Source organism: Elgaria multicarinata, chromosome 6, assembly GCF_023053635.1.
Source record: "Elgaria multicarinata webbii isolate HBS135686 ecotype San Diego chromosome 6, rElgMul1.1.pri, whole genome shotgun sequence".
NCBI classification, from domain to species: domain Eukaryota; kingdom Metazoa; phylum Chordata; class Lepidosauria; order Squamata; family Anguidae; genus Elgaria; species Elgaria multicarinata.
Window position 1 is genome coordinate 84,661,546 of NC_086176.1, and position 27,634 is coordinate 84,689,179.

The following is a 27,634-nucleotide window of genomic DNA, read 5'->3' on the forward strand; positions in this document are numbered from 1 at the left end:
CATAATTGTTGGTCACACCATGCAGCTAATGCCCATTATTTTGGCCACAGGACTGTGGATTCAGATCTTCTAAAAGGTTGAATGAGGGCTTCATTCCTAAAAAGTGAAGATGATTTGGAAACCACACCTTTTGATTTCTGGCTGGGATTTTAACTCTGTGTTGGATTGTGGCCTTTCTCCACTTAGAACATGTATACTCTTAAGTAAGTCTCATTTTACACTCAGATAACGATTTGCAGTCACAGACCGACTCTGATGAGTGAGCAATTGCACATTAGTAAAGGAAAGGGTCTCTGTTCCTCTGATGCTGAGGAACACTTTAGCCCAGACTTTTCCAACCTGGCGCCTTCCAGCAGTGTTGGACTACATCCCCCATCATCCCCAGCCAGCATGATGGGGGTTGTAGTCCAACAAAGCTGGAGGCTGCTAGGTTGGGGAAGGCTGTTTAGTCTTATTATATTCGAGTTGAGCCCCTGATGCTAGTGTATCTCGGACTGTAACAGTGAAGCATAAATCACATGACCAAGGTGAGCTTCGCAGCGCTGGCAATAAGTTTTATTTCTGGAAGTAGGTGCTCATTGGCGGAGTGTCTTTGGAGGGAAAGAGCCTCCCGGCGTAACCGAGCAACTGCCTGGGCCAGAAATAGGATCGTTCTTTTGTTTCCTTCCTTACGTGCGTGTGTGTGTGTTTTAAATTCCTGCACTGCAAACCTCGCAAGCCACACACCGGGTTTGTGGCGAGGGAGTAAAAAACATTCAACCCCCTGAGAGCCCCGAGGCTAGAAGCATCCCTCGGGGCCTCCTGCAGCCGGAGTCATATATGCAGATTGCAAGGGGAGGAGAGGAGGGGGCTCGGCCCACCCGGCTGCGTCGTCGCCCGTTGGTGCAGGCGACAGGGGTCGCTGTGGAGCAGACAATGTTCCCCCACCCCTCGCCCCCCGGAATAACGGGGACGGGGAGAGAAAGAGAGGAAAGAAAGAAAGAAAGAGGAAGCGCGTTGGGAGTGGAGAAAAGAGTTCAGTTTGGCCCCTTCCTTTAGGACAGAGTTGACTGCGCGCAAGAACGCGCTGCTTTTCCCTCTCTCTCATAGCAGTGCCGCCGCCGCCGCCGCCAGCCGACCCGAGAGAGCGGCGCGTGTAAGGCGGCCAGGTAAAAGAGACGGCTCTCGGCGGCGAAGGAGCGAATCAGAGAGGGGGGAGGGAAAGGATAAGGCACCGAGAGGCGTCCTCCAGCCTGCTCCGAACTTCTTTTGCGCTCGTCAGCAGAGAGGCGCGCGCCTCAGGCTTGCTCAGCAGCGACTGCCAGAGAGTGTCTGCCACTACCGCCAGCGCCGAGACTGCCTTGGGCTTGTTGCGGAAGAGGCAGGGAGTGAGTGTGCGTGAAGCAGCAGCAGCGAGGCGGTGGGAGTGTGTGTGTGTGTGTGTGTGTGTGTCTCCGCGCGTTTGGAACGGCGTCGGCGGCTACAGGACACGGAAAGGTCTCGCTGCACCCGGAGCAGGGATTATACTGGCTGGCGGCTTCGCGAAGTTTGTTAGCGCCGAGGCGACACCCGGCTTCCCCACCACCCCAGGAGAATGAATTATGAGGAGCCCTCCTCGCCGGCCTTGCAGAGACCCCGCTATGGCTGTAAGTTGAATCTTGGCTTGGACTTCTTGTCCCGGTTGCCGCCAACTCAAGAGCTTGGGCCAAAATGGAGCACCTGGTCTGGACGGTGGCATTTTACTCCCTCTCTCCCCCCCCCTCCGTTCTTTTCCTCGGTTCTCGAGGTTTCGGGATGGGGCTTCAGGCGGTCTTAGGAGAGAGAGGGCGCGCGGCGCCGAGGCTTCCTCACGGAGGGGACACGTGTACGAGCGGGGGGTGTCCTTGGGGGCGCTGTTTGTGGTGGCGACGACGGGAAACACCTGTTGCTGGAGAAAAGCTGCTTGTTACCTGAGTGGCTTGGAGGATGGGCTTCTCTCCCCCTCCTCCCCCCGGTCTTCTTCCACAGCGACTGCAGGAAAGGTTCCGCGGCTCCAGGTGTCACAAGAAAATTGCACAGGTGTCGTATAACTCCGGGATCCTCTTAAGCAAGCAGGTTTTCTCTCGGAAAGAGAACCCGCTTGTTTTTTGAGGACTCGCCATGCAGCCGGAGTTTCTGCAGGGACCTAAATCGGACGCGGACACGGTTAAGACGCCTTAAACCGACCAGTTGTGCCTGCGTGTTTCGTGGCGTGTATTGCCTGAGAGAATTGCTCCAGCCATAGAGTTTCTAGATATGCTGTGTTTTAAGGCAATCCTATAAGTATTTACTTCAAAAGAAGCCCCATACGTGATCAATAAGCTGCCAACATAGGGGCATTTACTTTGGAGTAAGTCCAAACGGCTGCTTCACAGATTGGTAGTGTAATCCTATAGACGTCTAACTCAGAAGTAAGCCCCATTGAGTTAAAGGGCACTTACACCCAGATGAGTGTAGGGTTGCAGCCTCAAACTGCCATTTTCCCCCAAAGAGGTGCACAGTGCAAAAAAGAAAAGTTATGCCCAGTTGTAGGTTCTGTGCAATGGAATAAACACATCTGTATGTTTTTTTGTTTAACGAAAGTTCTTCTGTGTGTGTCCCACTTGCCTAATTCCTTCTCCTAGAGTGGGTGGGAGGGATGTGGGTCACTCTAGATGGGAGTTGCAGCCCAACAACATCATCCCCCACCACTGGCCTATGCTGGATAGAGCTGATAAAGAGTTGCAGTCCAAAAACATCTGGAATGCCACACATTCCTCTCCTCTGTCTTAGAGGTTCAGGCCAAAGTGAGGAGTTCCATTCATTTGACCTTTGAGAGGTTGGAAACCTGCACTTTTCATCACAGGTATTTACTATTCCATTGATTAGGTTTGCAATCTAAATCTAGAGCTTGTCTGAGTGTTACGTTTTCTTCTAGAGTAGTTTCTGTGAACTTTAGTATTGGGATTGTGCTGAGATTGCTGAGTTAAAGTGCATTGACACTGCCTCATAGCTATAATTTCTAGGGCTCCTTGGCAGGGAGGAGTCTTGACAGTTAACCGCTCTGAGTTGTCAGTACAGGCATGCCCACTGTTGCAGCTGTTTACCACACCACACTTGCATATGCTACTAAACTCATGATATTGCAATAGGCAAGTACTGTTTACTCTAACCACTCCCATTCCTTGTACTGGCAGAGTTCAAAAGGAGCTCAAGGAGCTAGCATAAAATTCTAATTGCTAGCCCTGTATCCTCAGTGCACCCTCAGTGTTAGCCTCAAGTGGGGGCCTGGATGCTAAAGCGTATAATACGTTCATAGCTTTGCTTCCAGGCCTGAGGTGTCCCACTTCGAGGAAACCTCCAAGTGACTAATTTTTATATCAACTGTACAGCATCATATCATAACTGTATTACTTGTATCAAAACTGTATAAAAATCACCTTATTTCAAGTACCTTTCCTCACTAGTGTTCTCAATAACCCTGCAGTTCTAGATTGTCAACTTTCTTCAGAGTGCTTTGAACTGAGAAGCTACCTTCTGCTTCACAAGGCTTCTGTGACTTTACTGGGAGTTGCCACTGAGTCCCCCAGATAACAGGAAAAAAGATATATCAGACACAGTGTGATGGCCCCACTTCCTCCTTCTGCCTCCTGTAAATCTGAATTATACCACCTTGTACTTCTGTTGATATCCCCAAGAAGCCTAGCATTTGGGCTGATGTGTTCTGTTTTTCTCTGGCAATAATTGCCTACAGAAAGTACACTACGTTGCTCCATGGCACAAGTTCAGAGTCCTCCTTTAGACTGAGCCAGGAAGTGGTTTGAAAAAAGATGTACCTTTCTGAGACTGATAGTAACATAAAGCTGAAAACAGAGGAAACAGTTGTTCTTCTTTGGCAGAGGCAAGCTATGGGAGCAGTTTCAAGAGCAGATTTTAGTTGAGCCTCAGTTACTTTCAGGTGTATTGAATACTATGCATAGTATTACTAATGATAGTAAACTGGCATTCAAAGACAGAAGCCAGCCAGTAATGGAGTAACTAGTAAGCGGCCTACAAAGGGGATACTGTTTAATGTTACATGTGACCATGAAGGAAACTAAGCTCAAAGTACTGTCTTGCCCTTGCCAATCTTTCTGGACTTGCACCTCATTTTCTTGTAACTTTATTGTCCCTCCTTTAATGTTGTGAGAAATATGTGCTGACATGCAAAGAGGAAACATACCAGCCTTTCAGTTTAAAATGACTGAGTGTTACCATACTGGGAAGTTTAAAAAACCAAAAGAAAAACTACTTCTAGGTGTTTTCTTAATTGTTCTGTTGTGTTTTGTGGGTGATAAGCCCACCCACCCCATGAGATATATGTCAAAACATCAGACCAAAAGTAACTTATATTGATCTAACCATCGGATGGATTTTGTATTTGCAAGCAAGATGGGTACACTTAAAGTTAAACTGCAACTCTTATAAAGTTGTCATTGAGCTTTATGGATGCCGGCAATTTTTTTTTCATATATAGCAATATCCTCATAAAAAGTAGATGATATTCCTCAGGCAGGGGAAGTGAGACAGGGGACGACTCCTGGTGTTTTGTGGCAACAAGTACAGTGAGGAGCAAGGTTCAATCCAGACTCACAAACACATCCATCTACCTTGATCATACATCTTCTTGTGTTGCGTGCCCTTTTGTTTCTATGTACATGTTGGAAACATAATGCATACAGCAGCCTTCAAAATCTCCAAAGTCATACACAGAAAACAGATGATCTGAAGCTTTAAGGTCAAGTCTTTTGAGTTCCTAAGTTTTACATAACATTGGCCCTTTCTACAAGGATTATTCCAGGAAAATGGAGGGATCGTCCCTGCCTGCTCCTGGGATCCCCTGTGTGTTATTTATATGCACAGGAATGATCCCAGGATGATCCCGGGGGGGGGGGAAAGCAGGTGTAGAAATGGCCATTATTTCTGACACTTGGGTCTGTTTGACACATGCTTTACAACATTTGCTGAGTAGAAACTTTTGCTGACAGATGTCAATCAGACTTGAGCTGGCCTAGCTAACTTCTATGTTTGAAGGTTTTAGGACTGCTAGATTTTTTCAGTTATCTGTACTTGAATTTAATTCAAATTATATTTTATTTTTAAAAATTGCCTCTATTGAGGCTAATGACAGTTTACCAGGATCTGTACTTTGTAATTTACTGTATTTTGAACTCTTCTGAATATGAAGTTAATGAGAATTTTAAAAAATGCTGTAGCACCTGAGGTTGATGTATTGTGTGATCATTCATAAGAGCCTACTTCATTACATGCATTTTACATTTGAAGTGGATTTTCCCCCCTGGAAGAGCTCATGCCTTAAATTAGTCTATTTTGTTAAATGGTTGTTTTTGTGTACTTGATTGCTTGTGTCCAGTTGAATGAATAACAACTGCAGACTAAAAGTTGAGCAGACTTCTTGTATGATGGATCTTTCCCTTCCTCTCCTCCCTGCTGCATGCCCCTCAAATCTGCCCCAGAAGTGCCACCAAGCATCCAGATTAGATTTGGAGCTAGTGAAGGAGAAACGGGGTGGGTCAATAAATCTGCTCTGCTGGAGGATGCCATAACCTCAGTGGATGGACACAATTGGGTTTCACCCAATGGAAGCAATTAATGGTTCCTCAATGGCCACTAATGTCTGGAAGATATTTTTTCAATGGTCTGTCAAGGCTTGTGGTTACTACCAGTTGGAGTGGGGGTGAGATGGACTTGTGTGTGGCAGTGGGCTTGTTCAGAAGACACCTTAAACCCTGATGGTTAAGGCTTTGGGTTAAGCAGCAGGGTTTAAGATGACTTGTGCGATGCGTTTTGCAGGATTAGTGGCTCTAACCATGGCTTAAAGGGTTGTGTGTGACAGCCTAGCTAGTGGTTAGTGCTAATGCCAGAGAACCATAGTTTCACTAATCACAGAGCCTCAAGTGTCATCTAAACAGGACCAATAAGAGCACAATTGCACTGTAGCCAGCAACAGGTATCTGTTTTTGCAGCCAGATGGAAAAAGGAATTGGGGGAGGCGCCTATTAAATACTGCTTCTGCTTTGATGGGAACTGGGGTTGCTTTACAAACTAGCATTGTTTGGTTCCTGTCTGCTCCTCTGTGCTTAATATATTCGCAAATTTGTTTGCTGTGGTGAATGGTGAGTCTTATAGCTCCATCACACCTTGGAAGAAACACTGGCTGACGCTGGCTAACGTTGCTTCTCTGTGGACTCTCAGTTACTTCCTGCTTGAACAAAGTATATGAGGGTCATTCAGTCCCTTGTTGTGAACATGCTGCTTTTCCCACACACAGTAGGAGAGAGCAGCAACTTTGGTTTTAAAAGTATTTTGGTGTTTTTCTGGCGGCGCAAGGAAGACCAGAAGGGGTGGAAGGGGCACAAGAGGCAGATGACGTCATGTGAGCTACCTCTGAGGAATCCGTGAGTGCCCAGTAATGAGCATGCAATAAAACGCTTGTCGGATGGAGCTTTTAGACTTCATCACCCACTTCTACTCCAAAGTGAGGATCATCCCCACAGGTGTGCTGCACCTCCTAAGTCATTGGAGCACCTCTAAAATGCCGTACAAGGTCAGGGATGCCTCCTCCTCCTTTTTCTTAATATTAATATGTAGTACTTCATAATTTTTTAATATACCCAATGACAGGGAGACTCATGTTCAAATCCACACTCAACCATGAACTTCATGACATGATTTTGGGATAGTCACCATCTCTCAGCCTAACCTATCTTATAAGGTTGTTGTGAGGATAAAATGGGAGGGAGAGAAATCCATGAATACTGGGCATTGCTATTTGGAGGAGGGTTGGGCTATAAATGCAATTAATAAAATAGCTGAAATGGGGGAGTATACCACAGAGAGGAGAGCTTTCTATCTCTCTCATGGCATGCATTTCTCCATACTTATGTTTATCTCCAGGATGTCATATGTGGTGAAGGGGTTAAGCAGCTCAATTCCTCTTTACTCCTTGATTGTCTTTGGGGTCCATAGAGTTTTCTAGATGTAACAATCTACCCTACTTCAGGTTCCTTTAGTTCCCCCTTTCCCCCTTTGTTAGGACCAAAGTGATAACTTCTCATAGAAAATAATGGAAAAATCCAGGATTTTAACTGAGACTGGGGCCACAGCTAGACCTAAGGTTTATCCTGGGATCCTCCAGGGTTCGCCCCTGCCTGAGTGCTGGATGCCCTGTGTGTCACCTAGATGAACAGGTTTGACCCCTGGACGATCCAGGGGTAAGCCTTAGGTCTAGCTATGGCCTGGGTAGCACCCTCATCAAACAAGTAGCAGCAAATATTAGAGATGCTGTCTTTGGCTTAGTATGAGCTTGAAAGTTCCAACTTTGGACAATGAACTAAGTTACACTAATATTTCCTTTTCTTTCTGCTATTTCCTATAAGCCTTGCAAGTTTGCAAGGACATTTTATTTTATTTAAAAGCTTGTAAATTATTATATCTGATAATTTACAAGCTTTTAAACTTATTTGTAGCTAGGAAGTCCGTATAGTATGTAGAAAACACAACTTGCATTTACGGTGGTTGTGTTTTGCTTCCAGGCTGATTTGACCACCCAAGTTCAGTATTAGAGGAATGAAGCGAAACTATACTAAATAAATACATAGCCAAGGTGATAAGATGTAACTTGAAAGTCCAGCATGACATGGGCTACTTCTGGAATTACTCGTGAGCATGATATTGAGGTGGGACATTGTCCCAGTGTTCATGCTGTGCTCTGGCTCTAAGCTATGATGTATATCCTCCAACACACTTGAAGGAACAGTGAGGTCTTGATGGCTACAAAATTTGAGAAGGCAAGCCAAAATTTGTGGACCCTAGTAAAGAAAAAAACCAAATCTCCATTCTTCCCCAAAGGGAATAAATTCTATATTGTCACTCCTGAATATTCTCATCAATTGGGGAAGTGCAATCTGTAACACTGTGGCCTAATTCTCACTGAGGTGGAAAAGCTGTATCATTTCAGATGCGTGTGTGGGTTCGGATGACTGCTCCTTCGCACAAAATAATTCATTTCACATAGAAAGCCAGCATTTGGGAGAGAAGGGATTGAGATTAGCATTCTCCATGATTTCATATTATTCAGTCATGTGAGTCCTTACCTGCATTTTGATATAATACAGAAACAGGTTTACTGTATCAGTGAAAATAGGTCTAAGTATAGTTCACTTCTGCCACAGACTGCAAAGCTGGCTAGTGAGTGTAGGAATGTGGGTGGATGAGATGGAGCTTTTCAGTGCACTTTAAAATACTCTATTGTGATTGTGGTAGGAAGCACAAGGAGGAAGGTAGCTCCCAGCTTACCTCTTGCTGAAGGAGAAGACGTCAGCTTTTCTCCCTCTTTTCCTCTGTTTTGTGCTTTTTCTGCCCTCCACAAGGCTTGAACTTTTTACATTTTATTTTTGTGTCCATTAATCCTACTTTTTGAATGGGTTTGGACAACACGATAACCAACTGTGGTTTAAATAGTCAACAGCTGGTTATTTAACCCATTGTGGGTTACCACATTGTGTGGTGGGAGTTTTTTAACCAATGGTTGGTTATTTGGCCAAAATACCGGAGTTGGCTATTTGAACCACTGTCCGTTATCGTATCGTGTGGAGGGCACGGTTGGTTATTTTGTCAGCAAGAAAATCGCAAGGCAAGAGCGGTCAAAGCTGGCTGGATAGATTTTTGGCACAATGGCTGATGGGATACTGGTGGTAGGACTGAGGGGGAGAGAGGGCAGGGGATGAGTGAGTCAACTCAGCATGGACTAATAGTCAACTCACACCATGGTTTGTTTATTATCATGTTGTGTGGGGAGTACCCCCTAGATAAACAACTGTGGGATTATTACCCCACTGTTGGCTATCATGTTGTCTGAATGCAGCCTTTGTCTGGGCAGTCTTTTCTTTTTTCTCATCCTCAATTTTCTATATTTATTTTTCACATTTGTAGCATGCCTTTCAACAAAGTATCCAAGGTGGGATATAAAATTAAAATAAATGAAACAAGTGTGTGAGCACATGTATATTTGCACAATGTTAAGGCATGAGCGTAATAGGTAAAAACAAGTTGCATTTACTTATATATGATAATGACAAACAATTCTTTACTAATAAATTTCAGAATGAGTTTGGTTGACAAATTATCGATGTCTTAGTGCATAGTTTTACTGGATTTGAATAAAATACTGTGTTTTGTGCATCTATACTGTAATTAATATATGAGGGTGCTGTATGAAGACTTTAAAGAGAATTGCCTTGAATAATTACCACAATTCCAATAGCAATTCAATTGTATCATCTGTGACCACCTTTCAATTTAAATATTACTGATGCTTGACTTCATAGTGAGACCTGCATAAGATGAACTTCTCAATTCACCATCCCGCTACAATTTGAAAAGGGGGTACTTTTAAAATTCAAAGGCTGCATGTAGACTTGAGTAAAAAGCAAAGGTGTGCCACATGCTAAAAGAGCTCCTGCCATTTTCCATTAACTGTTTTCCAAGCACAATCTAGCCAAGTGAAGTACTTGAAAGTCCAGCTGATTAAAATGGGGTAATTTAAGCACATGCTTAAATCCCATTGCTCTCAAAGGAAAGTTATGTCTTTAACTTGATCTTGATTGTTGCAGTTGCAATATATGGTTTCCACAGTGGATATCATGACAACATTTATATAATATGGATTTTCCAGCTTAGAATACCTTCCTCCTTAAAGGGGAAAAAAAGTAAATTGTGTGTGTACTTTCTAGGTGTACCCTTGGCACTTGGCAACTATTGTGGGTTTCTGCAAATAGTTCTCTGCTAGGTGTAAGTATTGATTGCTGTAATTTTGGCCGCATTTTCTTACAAGGTTAATGAGTAACTGCTATACCAGGATGGCCGTATAATGCTGTCTGAACTTAACTGAAGGAAAATCACTTAAGTACCCTTTACTCAGTATAGACTCATAAAAAGCAAAGCATCAGTTCATAATATAAATCCTAATATTCATGGTCAACCTATGTCTTTAGAAGATCCAACCAAGATTTTACAAAATTGTAAGCAAGGTTTTAAGGTCTAAAATTCTTCAGTGGGCTAGATTTTATTCTTGATGAAAAGTTCTGGAAAACTTGCTTATTCAGGACTGTATTACTTTTTATGTTGGTTCACAGTTGCCTGACCATGGATTTGGGGATTTTTCTTAGGGACCAACACTTTTTGTATGTCTTTTGCTTTTTGTATGTCTTGAAGTATACCAATTTAGCCATTTAGGAGTGGGATTCTAAAATTGGAGGAGTAAGATTTTCTGCCATCCAAAGATGGACCTTCTTTTAGGGTTTGATTTGAGCTTCTATTGACTCTTTTTACCTAGTGTACCATCTAAAATCAATCTACAGCTTTTCTAATATAAAAACTGCCGTGTTTCTCTTTAATGCTGTTCTGTATCTAATGAGGAGTTTGTGTATTTAGCTGGTGATAGTTCCTGGTAACTGCTGGATTTGATATTTTCAAGTCTTGTGTATTCCTTTGTCCCAGTAGTAAAGCCTGATCCAATTAAGGCTTTAATCCTATGCCTATTTACCTGGGAGTAAGCCTCTTTCAAATCAATGGGACTGACTTCTGAGTATATAGGCTTGCACTATAATTCTGCGATCTCCTCCTAATTCAAGTCTGACTAAATATCAACTCAGCTTCCCCTGTCTGTTCTTGCTTCACATCCAGTTTGATGAAGAGTTTTGGAGAACTTGAAAATTTGCTCATGATCTTGTGACATTTTGTTTGTCTTATTAAACGTATTGTCTAACCATGGATTTTATAAACTAATAGGCAGTTTATTCTGCAATGTGTTCTGCCCCTTAAAACTTCCTTATATGCAGAGATGCTTTAACTATTCAATGGCATATTGCAGAAAATCTTGCCTTTTGGTGGGGGCCTTAGGAGACAAAGGACCAATGGGCATCTTTAGAATGTTCATTTATTCTCCAATCAGATGGTATTTGTATTTATTTTTATTTATTTATTGCATTTTTATACCACCCAATAGCCAAAGCTCCCTGGGCGGTTCACAAAAACTAGATGGTACCAATTTCAGTTCTACTTTCCCATATATAAAGACAGAAACCTGGCTTCATTTGTACCTTTTAGTGGTAACATCAACTGCTGTTTTTCCAGCACACTATAGTTACAATGTAACTCTCATCAGGCACAAGCCTTGAATAAAAAGCATACATTTTTCTTCATGTTGACCTGTTCAGACCCTCAATTAGTGAAACAAAACATTACTATTTTACCTCAGCTTTACCTCCATTTCTTCAAACATCTTCTAAGTCTTATGAAATGTGATTACAACAGAAAGGGCTAATATACTAAACGTATTATATATTCTGAAGTACAACAGTAGATTTTAATATAATTTTAAAACACATACACTGTGTTCATTTACTTTGTGTGTCATGTAATAGACCTGAGTTGAAAACACTTGAAATGTACAGTATGTGTGCAATATATGCATTTGTTCTGGTTCTATAAGCTCAAATTGGTTTATAAGTTAATTATATTAGCAACTCTTATGTCTTTTTAGGAATGAAAGGCAAGAGAATATTAAATGTTACAGCTCAAAATATTAATTTTGCAAGTGAAGTGTAGCGTGTGATGTAGATATTGCACTTCAGAGATGCAGATTAAGTGTATTAATACTCTTGTAAAACAAACAAGCAAATAAACCAAAATACTACGTTTAGGGCTATTCTTACCATTAACTTTCCTTTATGCCAACAGCCCACATTAGCAACTAGTTTTAATGGGGCTCTTTTTGGAGGTGATGGAAGGTGATGGCTCCTCAAAGTGGACTTGCGTGTATTCTCTTGCCTCCAAGTTGGGGACTGAGGGGCTAGATCAAATCGCTAAGGAATCCAGATTTGCTCCTGAGGCCTCCAGTTATTGATATCTATCTTTTGTAGCAATTCCAGGAGGGTAGCCAGGATGGTCTATTGCAGAAAAAAAATGACACCCGTGTGGCACTGGCATCTTAAATAGTAACAACTTCATTCTGGCATAAGCTTCTGGTGACTAATGCCCAATGCATTTGATGAAGTGGGCTATAGTCCACAAAGGCTCATGAGAATCAATTTGTTAGTTTTTAAGGTGCCACAAAACTCTTTGTTCTTTTATCTCTTGTATGTGTTTATATGTAAACAAAACAGGCAAAGTTCCTTTGGAGCTAGGGTGTGCCAGCCACAAACTCAAATCATAGGGCTACTTGTCTGATAGAGTTTAGTTCCCCCACCCAAGTTAGGGTCAGGCTCTACCTATTTATTTTAAACCCTGCATTTGCTTTGAGTAGAACATCCTGTTAAAGGGATATTACTATTTCTTTCTGACATGAGCGTTGATTGCATCAGAGTGATTAGTGCCTGCATATGTGAGAACCAAAAGATAAGAATGAAGAGAACTGATAATGCTGCATAGTTCTGATACTACTCTTTTAACACTTCAGTCGTATTGCTAGCCTTAAAACAAGGCTCTTGCATTAATTTTTGAGTGATGTGTGTAATTTTGCAGGTCATAACTCATTTTCCTGAGATGAGATGCACTTGTGAAGCAGTCACTATAGGGTTGCTACCTTTTGGCCCTAGGTTTTCTTAGATATCAGGGAGAATATACCAAGATAGTCATCTACTTTTTTTTTTTTTTTACAGAAGGGGGTGGGGGCTACCTGAGTGTTAACCAGAGAAGGAAATTACATGTCTGGCAAATATTTTGTTTTTCAGCCTTCTCCCTCTGCCCACAGGTACTTCTTCATATTTTTTGACAGATGGCAATTATGCCTTCCCTTCTACTTGAGGAGGGAAAACCTGGATCATGTATCCAGTTATTGATACCCACTTATTACATCTGAATAAAAATAAATCAAATTGCACAATAATATCACACTGTTTAATAAAATCCAAATTGAGTATTAATAACTACAACAGTAACAATAACATTTTGCTTTTTAATTTTTTTAATGAAGCTGCCTTAAGTAACCCTTTGTTTCTGGCTTACATAATCATGAAAACACAGTGAGAAATGTTAATATCTTAATTTGTGCTGATCCTCTGCCTTACTACAGGAGTGAGCAACTTTTTCGGCTTTGAGGGCTGCATGCATGGGCCAGGTGGAGGAGTAGAGGCCATGCATGCATGGAATCTATAAACACCCCTAAGTACGCAAGTATGGGAGTGCTTAAGCCTCCCCTCCCTGCCTGCTGAGATCAGGGGATGAGATGAGGGAGGTTTTCATACTGCTGTTTCCTTGCTGATACTGGCAGTCTGCAACAGGAATGCTGGGGGAGGAGGGAAAGGCTTTACCTGTCCCCCACCCAGCAATTGTGATACAGATCTCTGTTTTCCCACTGCTAATAGCAGTGAGGAAACAGCTATCTGTATATCCAGAGCACAGTCTTGTCCAGTTTTTCTGGATGAGTTTCAGTTGGTGCAGATCGAGGATGTTGACAAGGTTCTTGGACAGGTTCGTGCAACCACCTCTGCATTGGATCCTTGCCCCTCTTGGCTAATAAAAGGTAGTAGGGATGGAACAACTGGCTGGGCTAGGGAAGTGATTAATGCCTCTTTGCGAGAGGGAGTGGTCCCAGGCTGCCTGAAAGAGGCGGTAGTGAGACTGCTCCTGAAGAAATCTTCTTTGGACCCTGACAATCTTAATAACTGCCAGTAGCAAATGTTCCATTCCTGGGCAAGGTCCTTGAGTGGGTGGTTGCGAGCCAGCTCTTGACACTCTTGGATGAGACCGATTATCTGGATCCATTTCAGTCGGGTTTCAGGCCTGGCTTTGGTACGGAATCAGCCTTGGTCGCCCTGTATGATGACCTATGTTGGGAGAAGGACAGGGGGAGTGTGACTCTGTTGATTCTCCTTGATCTCTTGGCAGCTTTCGATACCATCAACCATGGTATCCTTCTGGGATGACTGTCCAACTTGGGAGTGGGAGGTACTGCATTGCGGTGGTTCCGCTCCTACTTGATGGGTTGGCTCCAGAAGGTGGTGCTTGGGAGACACTGCTCAGCTTCGGCTATTGGGCGGTATAAAAATGTAATAAATAAATAAAATAAATAAATAAATAAAGCCCCGTGGATTCTCCAGTATAGGGTTCTGTAGGGGTCAGTCTTGTCCCCCATGCTGTTCAACATCTACATGAAACCATTGAGCGCGGTCATCTGGAGTTTTGGAGTGCATTGTCATCAGTATGCTGATGACATGCAGCTCTATTTCTCCTTTACATCTTCATCAGGTGAGGCTTTAGATGTGCTGAACCAGTTCCTGGCTGCGACAATGGACTGGATGAGGGCTAATAAACTCAATCCAGACAAGACTGAGATGCTGTTAGTAGGTGGTTCTGCAAGTTCATAGCTTGGGGATTCTCCTAGAACCATCTCTGTCACTTGAGACTCAGGTGGCCTCGGTGGCACGGAGTGCCTTCTACCAGCTTCGGTTGGTGGCCCAGCTATCTGGACAGGGACAACTGCTTCAGTTGTCTACATCCTGGTAACCTCCAAGTTAGATTACTGCAATGCGTTCTACATGGGACTGCCTTTGAAGACAGTTCGGAAGCTGCAGCTTGTGCAAAATGCAGCAGCCAGAGTGATAACAAGGACCAGAAGGTTCAAACATATAAGACCCACTACGGCCTGCTTGCATTAGCTGCCGGTATGTTTCCAAGCCCAATTCAAGGTGCTGATTTTAACCTATAGAGCCTTACATGGCTTGGGACCATAATACCTGATGGAACGCCTCTCCCGACATGAACCTACCTGTACACTGTGCTCAACATCCAAAGTCCACCTCCAGGTGCCTACTCTGAGGGAAGCTCAGAGGACGGCAACAAGAGAGAGGGCCATTTCTGTGGTGGTCCCCCAATTGCGGAACAATCTCCCTGACAAGGCCTGCCTGGTGCTGACATTGTTATCTTTTTGGCGCCAGGTCAAGACTTTCCTCTTCTCCCAGGCATTTAGCAATATGTAATTAGCCTGGGTTTGTTTTTATATGTGTTTGTGGTTTAAAATTTTTGTATATTGTTTTTAAGTGTTTTTATTCTGTGTAAACTGCCCAGAGAGCCTTGGCTATGGGGTGGTATACAAATGTAGATGCTGCTGCTGATCATTAGGGTGTGCAGAGAGGCTTAACACCCCACCCCACTCTCTCTTAACACACACACCAAGAATGCAGCCAGCAGCAGGGAAACTGCAATCTGTTCCCCACCTGTAAGGTAATGGCTGATCAGTTGGGTGTCAGGAAAAGTGGCAAGGACATCCTGTGGCTCTGCAGGCTGCACAGAAAATGGCAGAGGCCAAATGCAAAAGGCCTGTATGTGTGTTCCTACATCAACATGAGGACTATGCTGTTCGTTCTCCATTATGGAAAATTGCCGCCTAGAGGAAACTGGTGCTCAGGTTCAAGGCTTCAGAATTAGATTGAATTAGGTTCAATGATGTCTTCTAGCTTAGGGGTCCATACCTAGCTAAGGCTACTTTAAAAAAAGGATTAGACAAATTCATGGAGGTCTTGGTGGCCAAGTCCAGAGGCAGTTCCCCTCTAAATACCAGATGCTGGAGGCAATCAAGAAGGAAGGGCTATTGTCTTCTTAATCCGCTTGAAAGTTACTCAAAGGCCACTGCAGCAAACTGGGCCTGAGGGAACCCCTAGTCTGATCAAGTAGAGCTGTTATGTTAATTTGCTGCTGGCTATGGAGGAGAGACCAACATGGTTGGGAAGGGGAATGAGTGTACATTGTGATCCCTTTCATTCCACTTTTCTCTGCTGTCAGTTGACTCACTCAGGGCTTGTGATGGCATGGTTCTTCTTTCTATGTCTGACCAGACCACGGCTTTTGCATAATAGTAATGTGATGAGCTAATTGATGGCATGAGGCAAGGAGGGAGTAGATGGAGAAAGGGGGACGACGACGACACTGCCTTAAGCAATTCTTCCCTTCACTCCCAAGTAGAATCTAGCATGTGAGCATGAGCGCCATTGAGTGTGAGTCAAATCTCAACACCAGGCTCACCTGGAGAGGGGAAGCAGGGCCATTTCAATAGCCCCATTGAAAGAGTACTTCATCCCCCCTTCTCTTCCCATCCCCTTTTCCTTGTGTGTCATGCCTTTTTAGACTGCAAGCCTATGGACAGTGGTTATCTTGTTTTATTGGTTGCATGAAAATCTTTCTTGGTTGAGGAGTGGGATAGTAATAATTTAAATAAATAAATACACCCTTCCCCAGCTATTCCTGAATTTAAGTCTTTTGGATCAAAATCCCCCAAAATGGCAGATGGCCATCCTAAATCTCCATGTTCAGAGTTGCCATACAAAAGGAAATGCTTGGGAACTAGTAGCTTCTCTGTGGATACCTCCTTGGATTTCCACATTTTGGGCGGGGGAAGGGAAGTCCTTCTCAGAAACTCCTCAGATGAAAATGACAGCGTAATGTCACAGCAAACTGACAATTGGCTTTGAGAAAGAATGAATGTTTGTGTGATCTGAGCCGAAATCTCTTGGATTTTTAAAAATTTAGGCTTAAAATAAACATGGGACGTTCTAAGCTGCCGTCTTCTCCCATCCCCAACACTTACTTTCCATCAGCACAACCCGTAAGGCAATGTAAATGGGAGAGCTGTTCTTTGGCCTTCATTAAGCCTAAAAGCCTTACTAACAGTAAGCTCCTACTGCGGAGGAATTGTAGCTTGCAAGGGATTCTATTTACTTACTTATGTAAGATATTTATTCGCCACCCTACAACAAAACCTTCTCAGGAAGGCTTACACAATAAACAAGTTAAAAACAACAATAACAACAAGTAGTACTAGTAATTCTAGTGAATTTATGATGCACTCACATTGCTAGGCTATGTAGAGGATTATATATTTGTTTTGAAGTTGCCCCGAGGAAGAGTAAACTGTCCCAAAAGACATGGGAACACCTTGGATAGCTCCTTTAGAGTTCTGACTGGTTCTGACTGAAACCCAGGTTGGATTCACCGCCCCACTGACATCAGAGCTACCAGCCTCCACTGCTGCATATTCCAGTACTGCAAGCCCCTAGGTTGGTATGCTACTAGTGTGGATACTTCCAATGATGAGTTACTGTTCTGCTTAATTCATTTATTTATTATTTATTTATTTATTACATTTTTATACCGCCCAATAGCCAAAGTTCTCTGGGCGGTTCACAAAAATTAAACGAAAAGCATAAAAACACCAACAATTTAAAAACATGAATACAAAATACAATATAAAAAGCACAACCAGGATTAAAACCACACAGCAAAAATTGATATAGGTTAAAATATAGAATTAAAACAGCAAAGTTTAAGTTTAAGTTAAACTAAGTGTTAAAATGCTGAGAAAATAAAAAGGTCTTCAGCTGGTGACGAAAGGAGTACACTGTAGGCGCCAAACAAACCTCTCTGGGGAGCTCATTCCACAGCCGGGGTGCCACACCAGGGAAAGCCCTCCTCCTAGTAGCCACCTGCCTCACTTCCTTTGGCAGGGGCTCGCGGAGAAGGACTCCTGTAGATGATCTTAAGGTCCAGGCAGGCACATATGGGAGGAGGCGTTCCTTCAAATAACCTGGACCCAAGCCGTTTAGGGCTTTGAATGTTAGTATCAGGACTTTGAATTGGGGCCGGACCTGGATTGGCAGCCAATGAAGTTGTAGAAGGACTGGCGTGATATGGTCTTGCCAGCCAGTCCCTGTTAATAGGCGGGCTGCCCTGTTTTGTACCAGCTGAATTCATCATTTCAAATGTTAATGGTGCAATATGGCTCAGAACCATGTGGAAGTATCAGCCACAGTGCTCTGGTAATGGCTAGATTGGTCCTCAGTCTTGCTTGTGTTCAGATATCTCCATTTTACAATAAACATACAAACTGCGCATGTTCATTTGGGGCCCTTAGAATCTGCAAATAATTAAGTTCCCTAATCTGACATTCCTGTTTGGGAAAAGGAGTTCATTTCAATGGCTTCTTCATTGTCCATTATTTGTTTGGATAGAAACTGAAATGCAGTTTAAAGTGGGTTTTAGTTTTAATATAAGCAGTTTAAATGTGCAGCTTTGTGAAGCTGTAGCTATCCATTCTAAACTTAAGATCAGATCAAAAGTAATCAGTCAGAAATCTGTTATGAATTTCTTAGGAAAATTAAGTGCTTGCGTTCAGTTGGGAAGACTAAAAACCAATATTCTAGATGGGGCAGCAAATGTCCCCTTGTGCTTTAAAAGGATTTGTTCCAGCTGTGTGAGTTGGAAAATTTAAAGCTTTCCCTCCAATTAACCTAACTCTAAAATTTAGCAATTTGAAATGCACTGGTTCTCAGTCCATTTCAGGGCCCTTTTTAAGGTGCTGGCATTAATATTGAAGCTCCCAATGGGCCAGGTTATATGACGTGAGGGTGGTTAATAAGTCACAGTGGCTTGTTGTGTGTGTTGGCCCTATGTGTGTTGGCCCAATTTACATAATTACCTTAGCTGGCCACAGCTTGACATAACATCTAAACTCTGTGGGAGTGGTTGGTTGGGGCGATTAACAAACCAGCAACTCTAGAACAAGTCATGGGATCTGGGGTGGTTTATTAACCACCCCTACCAACTACCCTTGCTGGGTTTAGATGTCACAACCAGCTGGGACCAGTGAGGGTAATTATGTAAATTGGGCTGGCATAGGACTGCGACTTGTGGGAGTGGTTAACAAGCCACCATGACTTATTAACGACCATCTAGTTGTGCAAACCAGGACTGGGTTGGACAATCACAGTGGAGGAAGAAGCCATTATGGCTTCTGCCCCCGCACATGCAACCAACATTTGCAATATTCCCCACGCTGCAGCACCAGTTGGTTTGTCGTCCAAACCTGGCATGTGGCGGTGGGGGAAGGCATTGTACCCACCCTATAACCCATGATGTGCAGTAGATGTTTTAGCATTGGTATGAACACCTCCATGCCATACGCCAGGAATAATGCAAATGGCGGTCTAAATGCACCTCAGGGCAATGGCTTGGGACCAGCTTACTTAAAAGTTCAGCCCCCTCCATATACTTACCCAAGATCCTTAAGATCCTCAATAGAGGATCTGCTCTGTGTTCTCCTGTCCAGTGAAGTCAGCAGATGATCACTAGGGAGATGGCTTTTTGTGAAGAGTGCTGACTGTTGGGAGTGAATCTTTCTGTACATATTTCAGAATATGTTTTTTCAATAGGATAGTTCTGGTCTACAACATCTTCATGATTGCACAGAAATATAAGAACTGAGTATTGTATTCTGTTAAAATGACATCAGTGCTGGGCAATGTCATAAAGCTTAAAGTTTGGGAAATTGCTTCGTTATACGAATGTGAGTTAAACCTGTTTGGACACAAATTACTGGTAATGGAGTTAGCCTTTAGAAGAAATCCAAAAGTAATAAAGTAACTATATTTTATTCCTTTTTTTTCCTTAATCCCTTTTTTAAGATAAACTAAAAGGTCACAAAGTAGAGAGTAGGATTTTGAGTTCATCAAAATTCTTCATTAGGATGTTAGGTGTGTGTGGGAGGGGTAGAATGAAATGTTGCTGGGCAAGATGGAAAAATGTCTTAATTTGCAGTTCATAGCAGTCTTTAAAGTGGAATGAAGGAGGTTACATAGATTTGATTAGACTAGGACAAGCTTGGTACAATCAAATCAAATCAAATCAGAGTGCACTAAAAACTACACGGCATGACTGTTTCCCATTGTAAATATGAAACCCAGCAAGTTTTTGATTCTGTCTCAAGTACTGATCAGATGGTTACTTTGTGAGAGAAGACAGAGATCAGTTTTAGGTGGTACACTACGAATAATCTCAATTGGAGCCAAATCTGAGTGATCAATAAACATTCTATGTTTTGCAGGAAGATGTAATTAAATGTTAATACTGTAAGAAAATTTGCCAAGAGGCCTTAATTCTATTCCCAGGATCTTGGCTGATCTCTTAAACCCTGTTCCCTGGAATCCCTGTTGGAATATACAGAATTCTGTACATGAATAGTGGTGCTTTTGACAATAGTGAATAACAAAAGGTGCAGACTCTGCAGAGCCTGGTAATCTAAAAGGCAGAATTTGGGAAGAGGATATGTAAATAAAAGGAATAGAGAGAGAAATTGAGAAAAAGTTCAGTAGGCAAATGCCTGAGAGAGAACCTATCTCAGTTGTAACAAAGGCTAATGTTTGCTCATCAGGAGGTAGAGCATCCCAGAAAAAGGGGCAGGTAATAGAAGAGATATAAACAGAGCAAATAAATACAGGCATTTAACAATGAATGAATGTAAAGTGGAATATGGTAAAAAGTGAAGTTGAGAATAGTGAAATAAGTAGTGAGGGACAAAATAAGGAGCAGGAAAAAAGAATGGTAGAATACAAGATTGAAAGTAGGCTAAGGTGAGATTTTAGAAGACTAGAACTGCAATTCTATACCTGGGGGTAAACTGTATTCAACTCAGTAAAGCTTTGTTCTGGGTAGACTTGTATAAAATTGTGCTGTGAAAAGTACAGAGTAGCAGAGATGAGGCAAAAGAAGTTAATTGGAGTTTTCATAGGAGTTGTAGAACGAAAGATACGAAGTTTAGAGGTGTTAAATTGTTAGTGACACACAGTATAAAGAAGGATAAACACCCTGGCTACCTAGGAGGGCAAACAGTAATGAAAGTAGGTGGGTAGACTTCCTTTTCTTAACGCATTTCCTTGCACTGCACTGTAAACCAGTTTTTTAATTCATTGGAATTTCATAAGTGATTTGTCAAAACGTGAAGGGCTGTTAGATATTTCAGAAAGCCTTATTGGTACATGCTTGGATCTAGCTATGTAGCATTCTCTAGCCTTGGAAACCCAATTTTGGCCATAATCATATGTCTTCCACTTACTGTTATCCTTCCAGTGATATCTTTCCGACTTTCTAGTATAAGGGTGAGGTGTGCAATAAAACTGTCATTTGCTGCTTCCCTTCAGCATTATAAGTAAGGACGTTTTATTCCTCTAACATGTGAAAGAAAGGAAGTTTCATTCTGTGGCTATTCTAGTAGATGGTAAAAACAACAGTCTTGTGTAACCTGATAGACAAATTTAGTCTGGCATAAGGATATTATGGAGAGTCTCAGGTTTTAGTACATGGGGAGTGCGACTGTAAACAGAGAAAGAATGATAAATTATTCCTCCCCTATCATGATATTCCATGTATATAAACATGAAACTCTCCATGGATCTGAGGAAGTGGGCTATAGTCCATGAAGGCTTATGCCAGAATATATTTGTTAGTCTTCTAGGTACCACAGTTACGCTCTAGTTAGTAGATGCTAACATTCACCCAAATTATGTAGTGGTGTCCAAATCATAGTGTCTTGACATCTATGTTAAATAATGCAGACATGTGCATGAGTAGATAGCAGGTGCATGAGTAGATCATCTCTCATCATCCTGAGTAGATGAGGAGCTGCACATGCTATTAAGGAATTTAATATTTCTATTTTGCATCCGTGGAATTTCTAATTATTATGTCTCCTTCAAATAACAGAATATTGTTCAAGCTTGGTGATTTGTTGTGGTTCAGCATATTTACATTTGTATGAGTAGACATGCTCTGATCCATCAATTTAAACTTTTTAATCTGGGTCAATAGTTCTAGTTCTACAAAAGATATATAAAAATGGAGGGTTAGTAGTTTAACTGTTGTAGCACCATGTCTGTGTTCCTTAGCTTGCATCCTGTCTCATGTGACTAGTAGATTCCCTGCTTATGAATCAATATTTTTTTAATAGGTGAAGTATCTTTCTGAAAAATAGTGTTATAACAATGTCATTCTGTTCTATACATAACTTTTATTATTTTTCCCATGGTGCTTCTTGACTAGGAAAGATTTCCCATGTCATTTCTAAGCTGGAAAGGTTTGTAACATATTGCCATAAAATTGAGATGCAATTTAACCTGTCTACTTAGCTTTGCTTCTGAACTTTTCATCATAAGCCAACTGTTTTGTAAAACTACTATTTGGTTTTTAATAGCTAGCTGGCCTCTGTCCAGTAGCAAATTACCTTGGAACTACATAGGCTCTTAATTCATGTGCTCATGAGCTAAATACAAATTGGCTCAAGACAAGAGGTGAAAGTTCAATGGCTTATTTTACCAGTAAAATATTAGTGTTTTCCCCTTAAACAAGGAAGAAAGCAATAGGACAAGGCAAATATGTTTCAGAATACATAGATATATTTTAGAACAGTAACAAATTAAAAATAGCATTTCTTGAGGGGCTTGATTTCTCTGAAACACACACATGCTACCCACTCTCAAATCTGCTAAACAGTTGTGTAGTACTTGGACAGATGGACAGATCATTAATTTGCACAAAATTCCCTTCTTTGCAAATTGCAAATGGAGTGGAGGGTTACACAGTGTGGTACAGGACAGAAAAATTGCTGATAACATTGCAAAAAACTGCTTTTAGGATTGTGTTTGTAACTGTGCTTGGTTGCAATGTGGGTATATAACTGAGTGATGGATCAGGTTAGTACCACATGTTCAGCTGACCTGCTCAATAGTGAGTTGGCAGACATTCATTGAGCGCACTGCAAAGATGAGCTTGTATGTTTACCTCTGTCTGGATCCAGGTAGTTATGTATAGGTAGGATGCTTCTCTCCCAACCTGTTTCTCTCAAGAATCCGACTACAAATCCACATTCTTCAGTCACTTGATCAATCCCAATTAATTCATAAACACTTTCAGTCTTTGCTAATAATTTAGATGTGTTTGTAGCATAACTCAAATTTACCAGAGTAAAATGTATCTCCTTCTTGGCAAGCTGTCTATTTTATAACATTCTAACCTCTTTGCTTCTCTACTATTATAGGCAGGGTTTTGTTCTTCCCTTATCTTTCCCCCAACAAGATATTTAAATACAGAGGGTGGGAAAATTATGGATTTGCCACATTACTGTTTTGAATATTTTGTGAGGCATAGTTTTGTTTTGTTTTTAAAATTGTTGCTCAAAAAGCTCGATTTGATGTTCAGTCCATATGCCTACCATTCATTCTAGTTGCCATAGCAATGTTGGATAGTTCATGTTTCTGTGTTCTAGTTGTCTGTGTGATCTCCTTCTTCAAAGAAGAAGAGCTTTTCCTAAATTTGAAGTAGTTTAAAAAATAGTAGTGATAAGAGTTGGTAAATCAGTAATAAAAAACATATTCCTGGTACAGCGAAAACAAGCTGAAATGCTTCATTAGTTTGCAGGTGGGAGTGGGGAGGGATCTTCAGATTGGTAGGTAATAGCTTTATCAGATAATTTATCATTTATATAGCAGTCTATATAAATGATCATTTATATAGCAGTCATTTATATAGAAGTCTTAATGCTTCACATAAATTAATAGTTTTATAATTGCACTGAAAATGGAAATTTATCTAACAGTTAAGTAGATCATGATAATCTAGGCTAGTGTTTTAAAGTATTTTCCACACTTAGAATACTATGTACACTTCTGGTCACAGGATTTTGAAGAGCTGGAAAAGGTGCAGAAACGGGCAATCAAAATGAAAGGCTCTGACATTTGAGACTCTTTAGCTTAGAAAAACAGTGAGTTTGATGTATAAAATTATACATGGTATTGAGAAAGTAAATAGGGGGAAAACCTCCTCTGCTCTCATAATGCTAGAATCCAGGGTCATCCCATGAAACTGAATGGTAGGAGATTCAGGAAAGACAACTGGAAGTACTTCACACAGCTCATAGTGAAAGAATGGAATTTGCTACAACAATATGTAGTGATGGCCACCAACCTGGATAGCTTTAAAGGGGGATTAGACAAATGTAGAGCAATGTAGAGCAAGGCAATCACTGGCTACTAGTCATGCTGTGTATATATTACCTGGTATGTGCCAGATAATATGCCCCTTTATACCAGTTGCTGATAAATGTGAACAGAAGGATATTATTGCACTCATGTCCTGTTGTGGGCATTCCATAGGCATAAGAACTGCCATGCTGGATCAGACCAAGGTCCATCTACTCCAGCACTTTGTTCACACAATGGCCAACCAGCTGTCGACCAGGAAACCACAAGCAGGACATGGTGCAACTGCACCCTCCTACCCATGTTCCCCAGCAACTGGTGCTTACTGCCTCTGATATGGAGGTAGCATATAGCCATTAGGACTAGTAGCCATTAATAGCCTTCTCCTCTAGGAATTTATCCATCCCCCTTTTAAAGCCATCCAAATTAGTGGCCATCACCGCATCTTGTAGTAGCAAAATCCATAGTTTAACTATGTGAAGAATCAGCTTCATGGGATGACCCCATGAAGCTGAGGGAGAAAAATATGTCCCTATCCACATTCTCCACACCAGGCATAATTTTGTACATCTCATGTATCATGTATCCCCTTAGCCTCCCTTTTTCCAAGCTAAACAATTCCAGCTAACCTTCCCTCATAGGGGAGATACACCAGCCCCTTGATCATTTTAGTTGCCTTTTTCTGCACTTTTTCCATCTCTACAATATCTTTTTTTTAGGTGTGGTGTACAGTTCTGATCACAGCGTTCTAAATGTGGTCGCATCTGGTTGAACACTGGGGGAACAGAATGCTGGGCTAGTTAAGTCTTTGGTCTGATATCGCATAATTCATCTTATGTGGGTAGTGGGAATAAAGTATGCCACCGTGAATCCCTTAGAAGAAAAATGGGATGCTTATATCCTGCCTTTTCTCCACGGAGGCCAATGTGGCATAGAATGTCAGTCACTCACCCCTTTATCCCTGCAACAGCCCTGTGGGGTAGGTAAGGTTGAGAGATAGTGATTGGGTCAAGGTCACCCAGTGAGCTTCATAGCTAAGCAGGGATTTGAGTCTCCCTGGTCCCAAGTCCACTACAATACTGGTTCTTAAATCACTGAAACTTTAGAAATGAGAATTCTTTACGTTCAGGTTGTGGTTACTTAAGAAGAGCAGCTATGCAAGAAAATGGCTGATGTAGCATTTTTCCACAATAATAATTGACGGGAGAACACATGAGGAAAATATTACAGTGTAATGAAAAATCCATGAGAATTTTGTTGGAAAAACCATTGGGACTCTAATATTCTACTTGGAACTCTTTTCTCCAATGGCATAGGTATTTACCCCATTTTGATATGCTTGTTGCATATATGGGGGAAAATCATTAGAATCAAATGCAAATAAACTGCAAATAAACAGGAAATACATTGATCCTTTTCAGAAGACACACTAAGCCATGGTGGGCTAAATATCATGCTTAACATGTCATGTGAACCATGACTTAGTGTGTCATCTAAGCCATTCCTAACCATGGTGGCTACATAACCATGGTTTAAACATGCAAAAGGGTTTTACTGCAAAAGGGTTACCAGTGTAACCATGGCTTAGTATGTTGTCTGAACAGGCCCATTATCGGCAAATAAACAGGAAAGACATTATCACAAGGGAGCTAATGATGAGCAAGTTTATGATATGGTATTATGATACAGTGTTACTAAGACACCTGTGAGACTTTTCTTGCTATTTAGTAACACTAATACCTTCTTATCCTGATTTGGGTTTCTCTGTGCTCATGCAGTTGTTGGACAGACTACATGGCATGCTTTGTCTATATTTCTCAAAGTTAGGCTACCAGCATTCTTGGTTTTTAAGAATAACTCTTAGCCTGCATGCCTCAAAATACAGGCTTTTACAGTTATAGAGAGTTTCTTTTATACTTCTTAAAACAGGAATAGGTATCACAAGACCCATGGGCTACATGCAACCCCTGTCTCCTCATTGTGCCCTCCCTCAACTGTTCCTGCAGTGCCCTAAATTAAAAGCACTCACGTTAAAAAAACAAAAACAAAGCAAAATTGCTCTCCATAGTGGCTCCAGGGTTTGCAGGGATTTGGAAAATCTTAAGAATCACCCCCATCCCAGGAGAGCTCAAAATTATCCCATTGAAAGTTCTGTGGTATGGAATGTTGACGGATGGAGGGGGTGGGAATCCCTGACAATTGGGTGGGAAGGGGAATGGAATGAAATGGAGGAAGGAATTAAAACCAAGTGGTGGGAGGGGAATAGAATGAAGTTCTTGGGCAAGAAGGACAGAAGGAAGAGACACATGGTGGGGGAAGGGGGTTCACAGAATCATCTTATTGTCTGGATAAATCCTGGATCACACTGAGAAGCTATTTTAAAATGGAATGGGGATGGAAGTGAGAGGGTGCTCATAGACATTAATGGCAAAATCAAAGATTTTAATGTAGCTGGGATTGGAAACAGGTATGCCCACCACACACCAGCTAGGGGGTGGGAACCAAACGGGGAAAAAGAATTGGAGTGCCTGGAACCCTGAACAGAAGCACTTCACACCACAACATTTTGTTCCAGGATCCCATTTCTCTTTCGTAACATGGAAAACCGCATGGAAGATATAATAAGGCTGCAATTCTGTACACACTTATCTGAGTGATAAATAGTGTTAACAAAAGATGAAGTTCTCAACCTTATTGACAAATTGTACATTAATAAATCACCTGGCCCAGAAAGTATACATCCTAGAGTTCTTAAAGAATTCAAATATGAAATTGATCTTCTAATAAAAATATGTAGCATGTCCCAAAGATCAGCCTCTGTATGAGAGAACTGGAGAGTGGCTAATGTAACACCATTTTTTAAAAGGGGATCCAGGGTAGATTTGGAAATTCCAGGTTCGTTTGCTTAATGTCTGTTCCACCAGTTAAACTGGTGGAAAGCATGCTCAAAGATAAAATTACTAAGCATATAGAAGGACAAGCACTGCTGAAACTTGTTAAAGAACAGAAAGCAGAAATAAATGGTAAATTTTCTCGATGGAGGAATGTAAACAATAAGATATCACAGAAATCTGTATTGAGACCAATGCTTCTCAACATATTCATAATCTGGAATTGAACAGTGAAGTGGTCAAGTTTGCTGACCACACCAAATTATTTAGGGTCGTTCAAACAAAATGGGACTGCAAGAAGCTCCTAAAGGATCTCTCTAAACTGGGAGAATGGGCATCAAAATGGCAAATGCAGTTCAATGTAAGCAGGTGTAAAATGATGCACATTGGGGCAAAAAATCCCAACTTCAAATGTAAACTGATAGGAACTGAGCTAGCAGTGACTGACCAAGAAAGAGATACTGGAGTTGTGATGGACAGCTCGATGAAAATGTCAACCCACTGTGTGGTAGCTTTGAAAAAGGCAAATTCCTTGTGGACCTAATTAGGAAAGGAGTTGAAAAAAAACTGCCTATATCATACTCCCCTTATACAAATCTACAGTGCACAGTTCTTTTTTTTAAAAAAGGATATTGCACAGTTGGAAAAAGTGCAGAAAAGGGCAACTAAAGTGATAAAATGGGCTGGAGCGACTACCATATGAGGGAAGGTTACAATATCTGGGATTGTTTGCATGGTGGAGAGAAGGTGGACACAGACATTTTTCTCCCTCTCTCGTAATACTATGAAGCTCATTGGTGGAAGATTCAGAACAGATGAAAGGAAGTACTTCACACAGTCCATAGCTAAACTATGGAATTCACTTCCACAAGATGTAATGATGGTCACCAATTTGGATGGAATTAA

At 41.7% G+C, this 27,634-nt stretch overlaps 1 protein-coding gene across 3 annotated transcripts in view; it reads left to right on the forward strand.

Moving 5' to 3' along the window:
* The first annotated feature begins 966 nt into the window (after nucleotides 1-966).
* The window catches only part of IQGAP2 (IQ motif containing GTPase activating protein 2), a 174,620-nt gene continuing 147,952 nt past the window's right edge, over nucleotides 967-27,634 (forward strand). The window contains exon 1 of one of the 3 annotated variants that reach the window (XM_063127952.1): nucleotides 967-1,625. In XM_063127952.1, coding sequence (XP_062984022.1) covers nucleotides 1,574-1,625 — 52 coding nt within the window. In that variant the 5' untranslated portion in view covers nucleotides 967-1,573. Of the gene's footprint in view, nucleotides 1,626-2,763; nucleotides 2,843-27,634 lie in introns of those variants that run through there. The other 2 variants (XM_063127949.1, XM_063127951.1) reach the window with 2 other exon arrangements.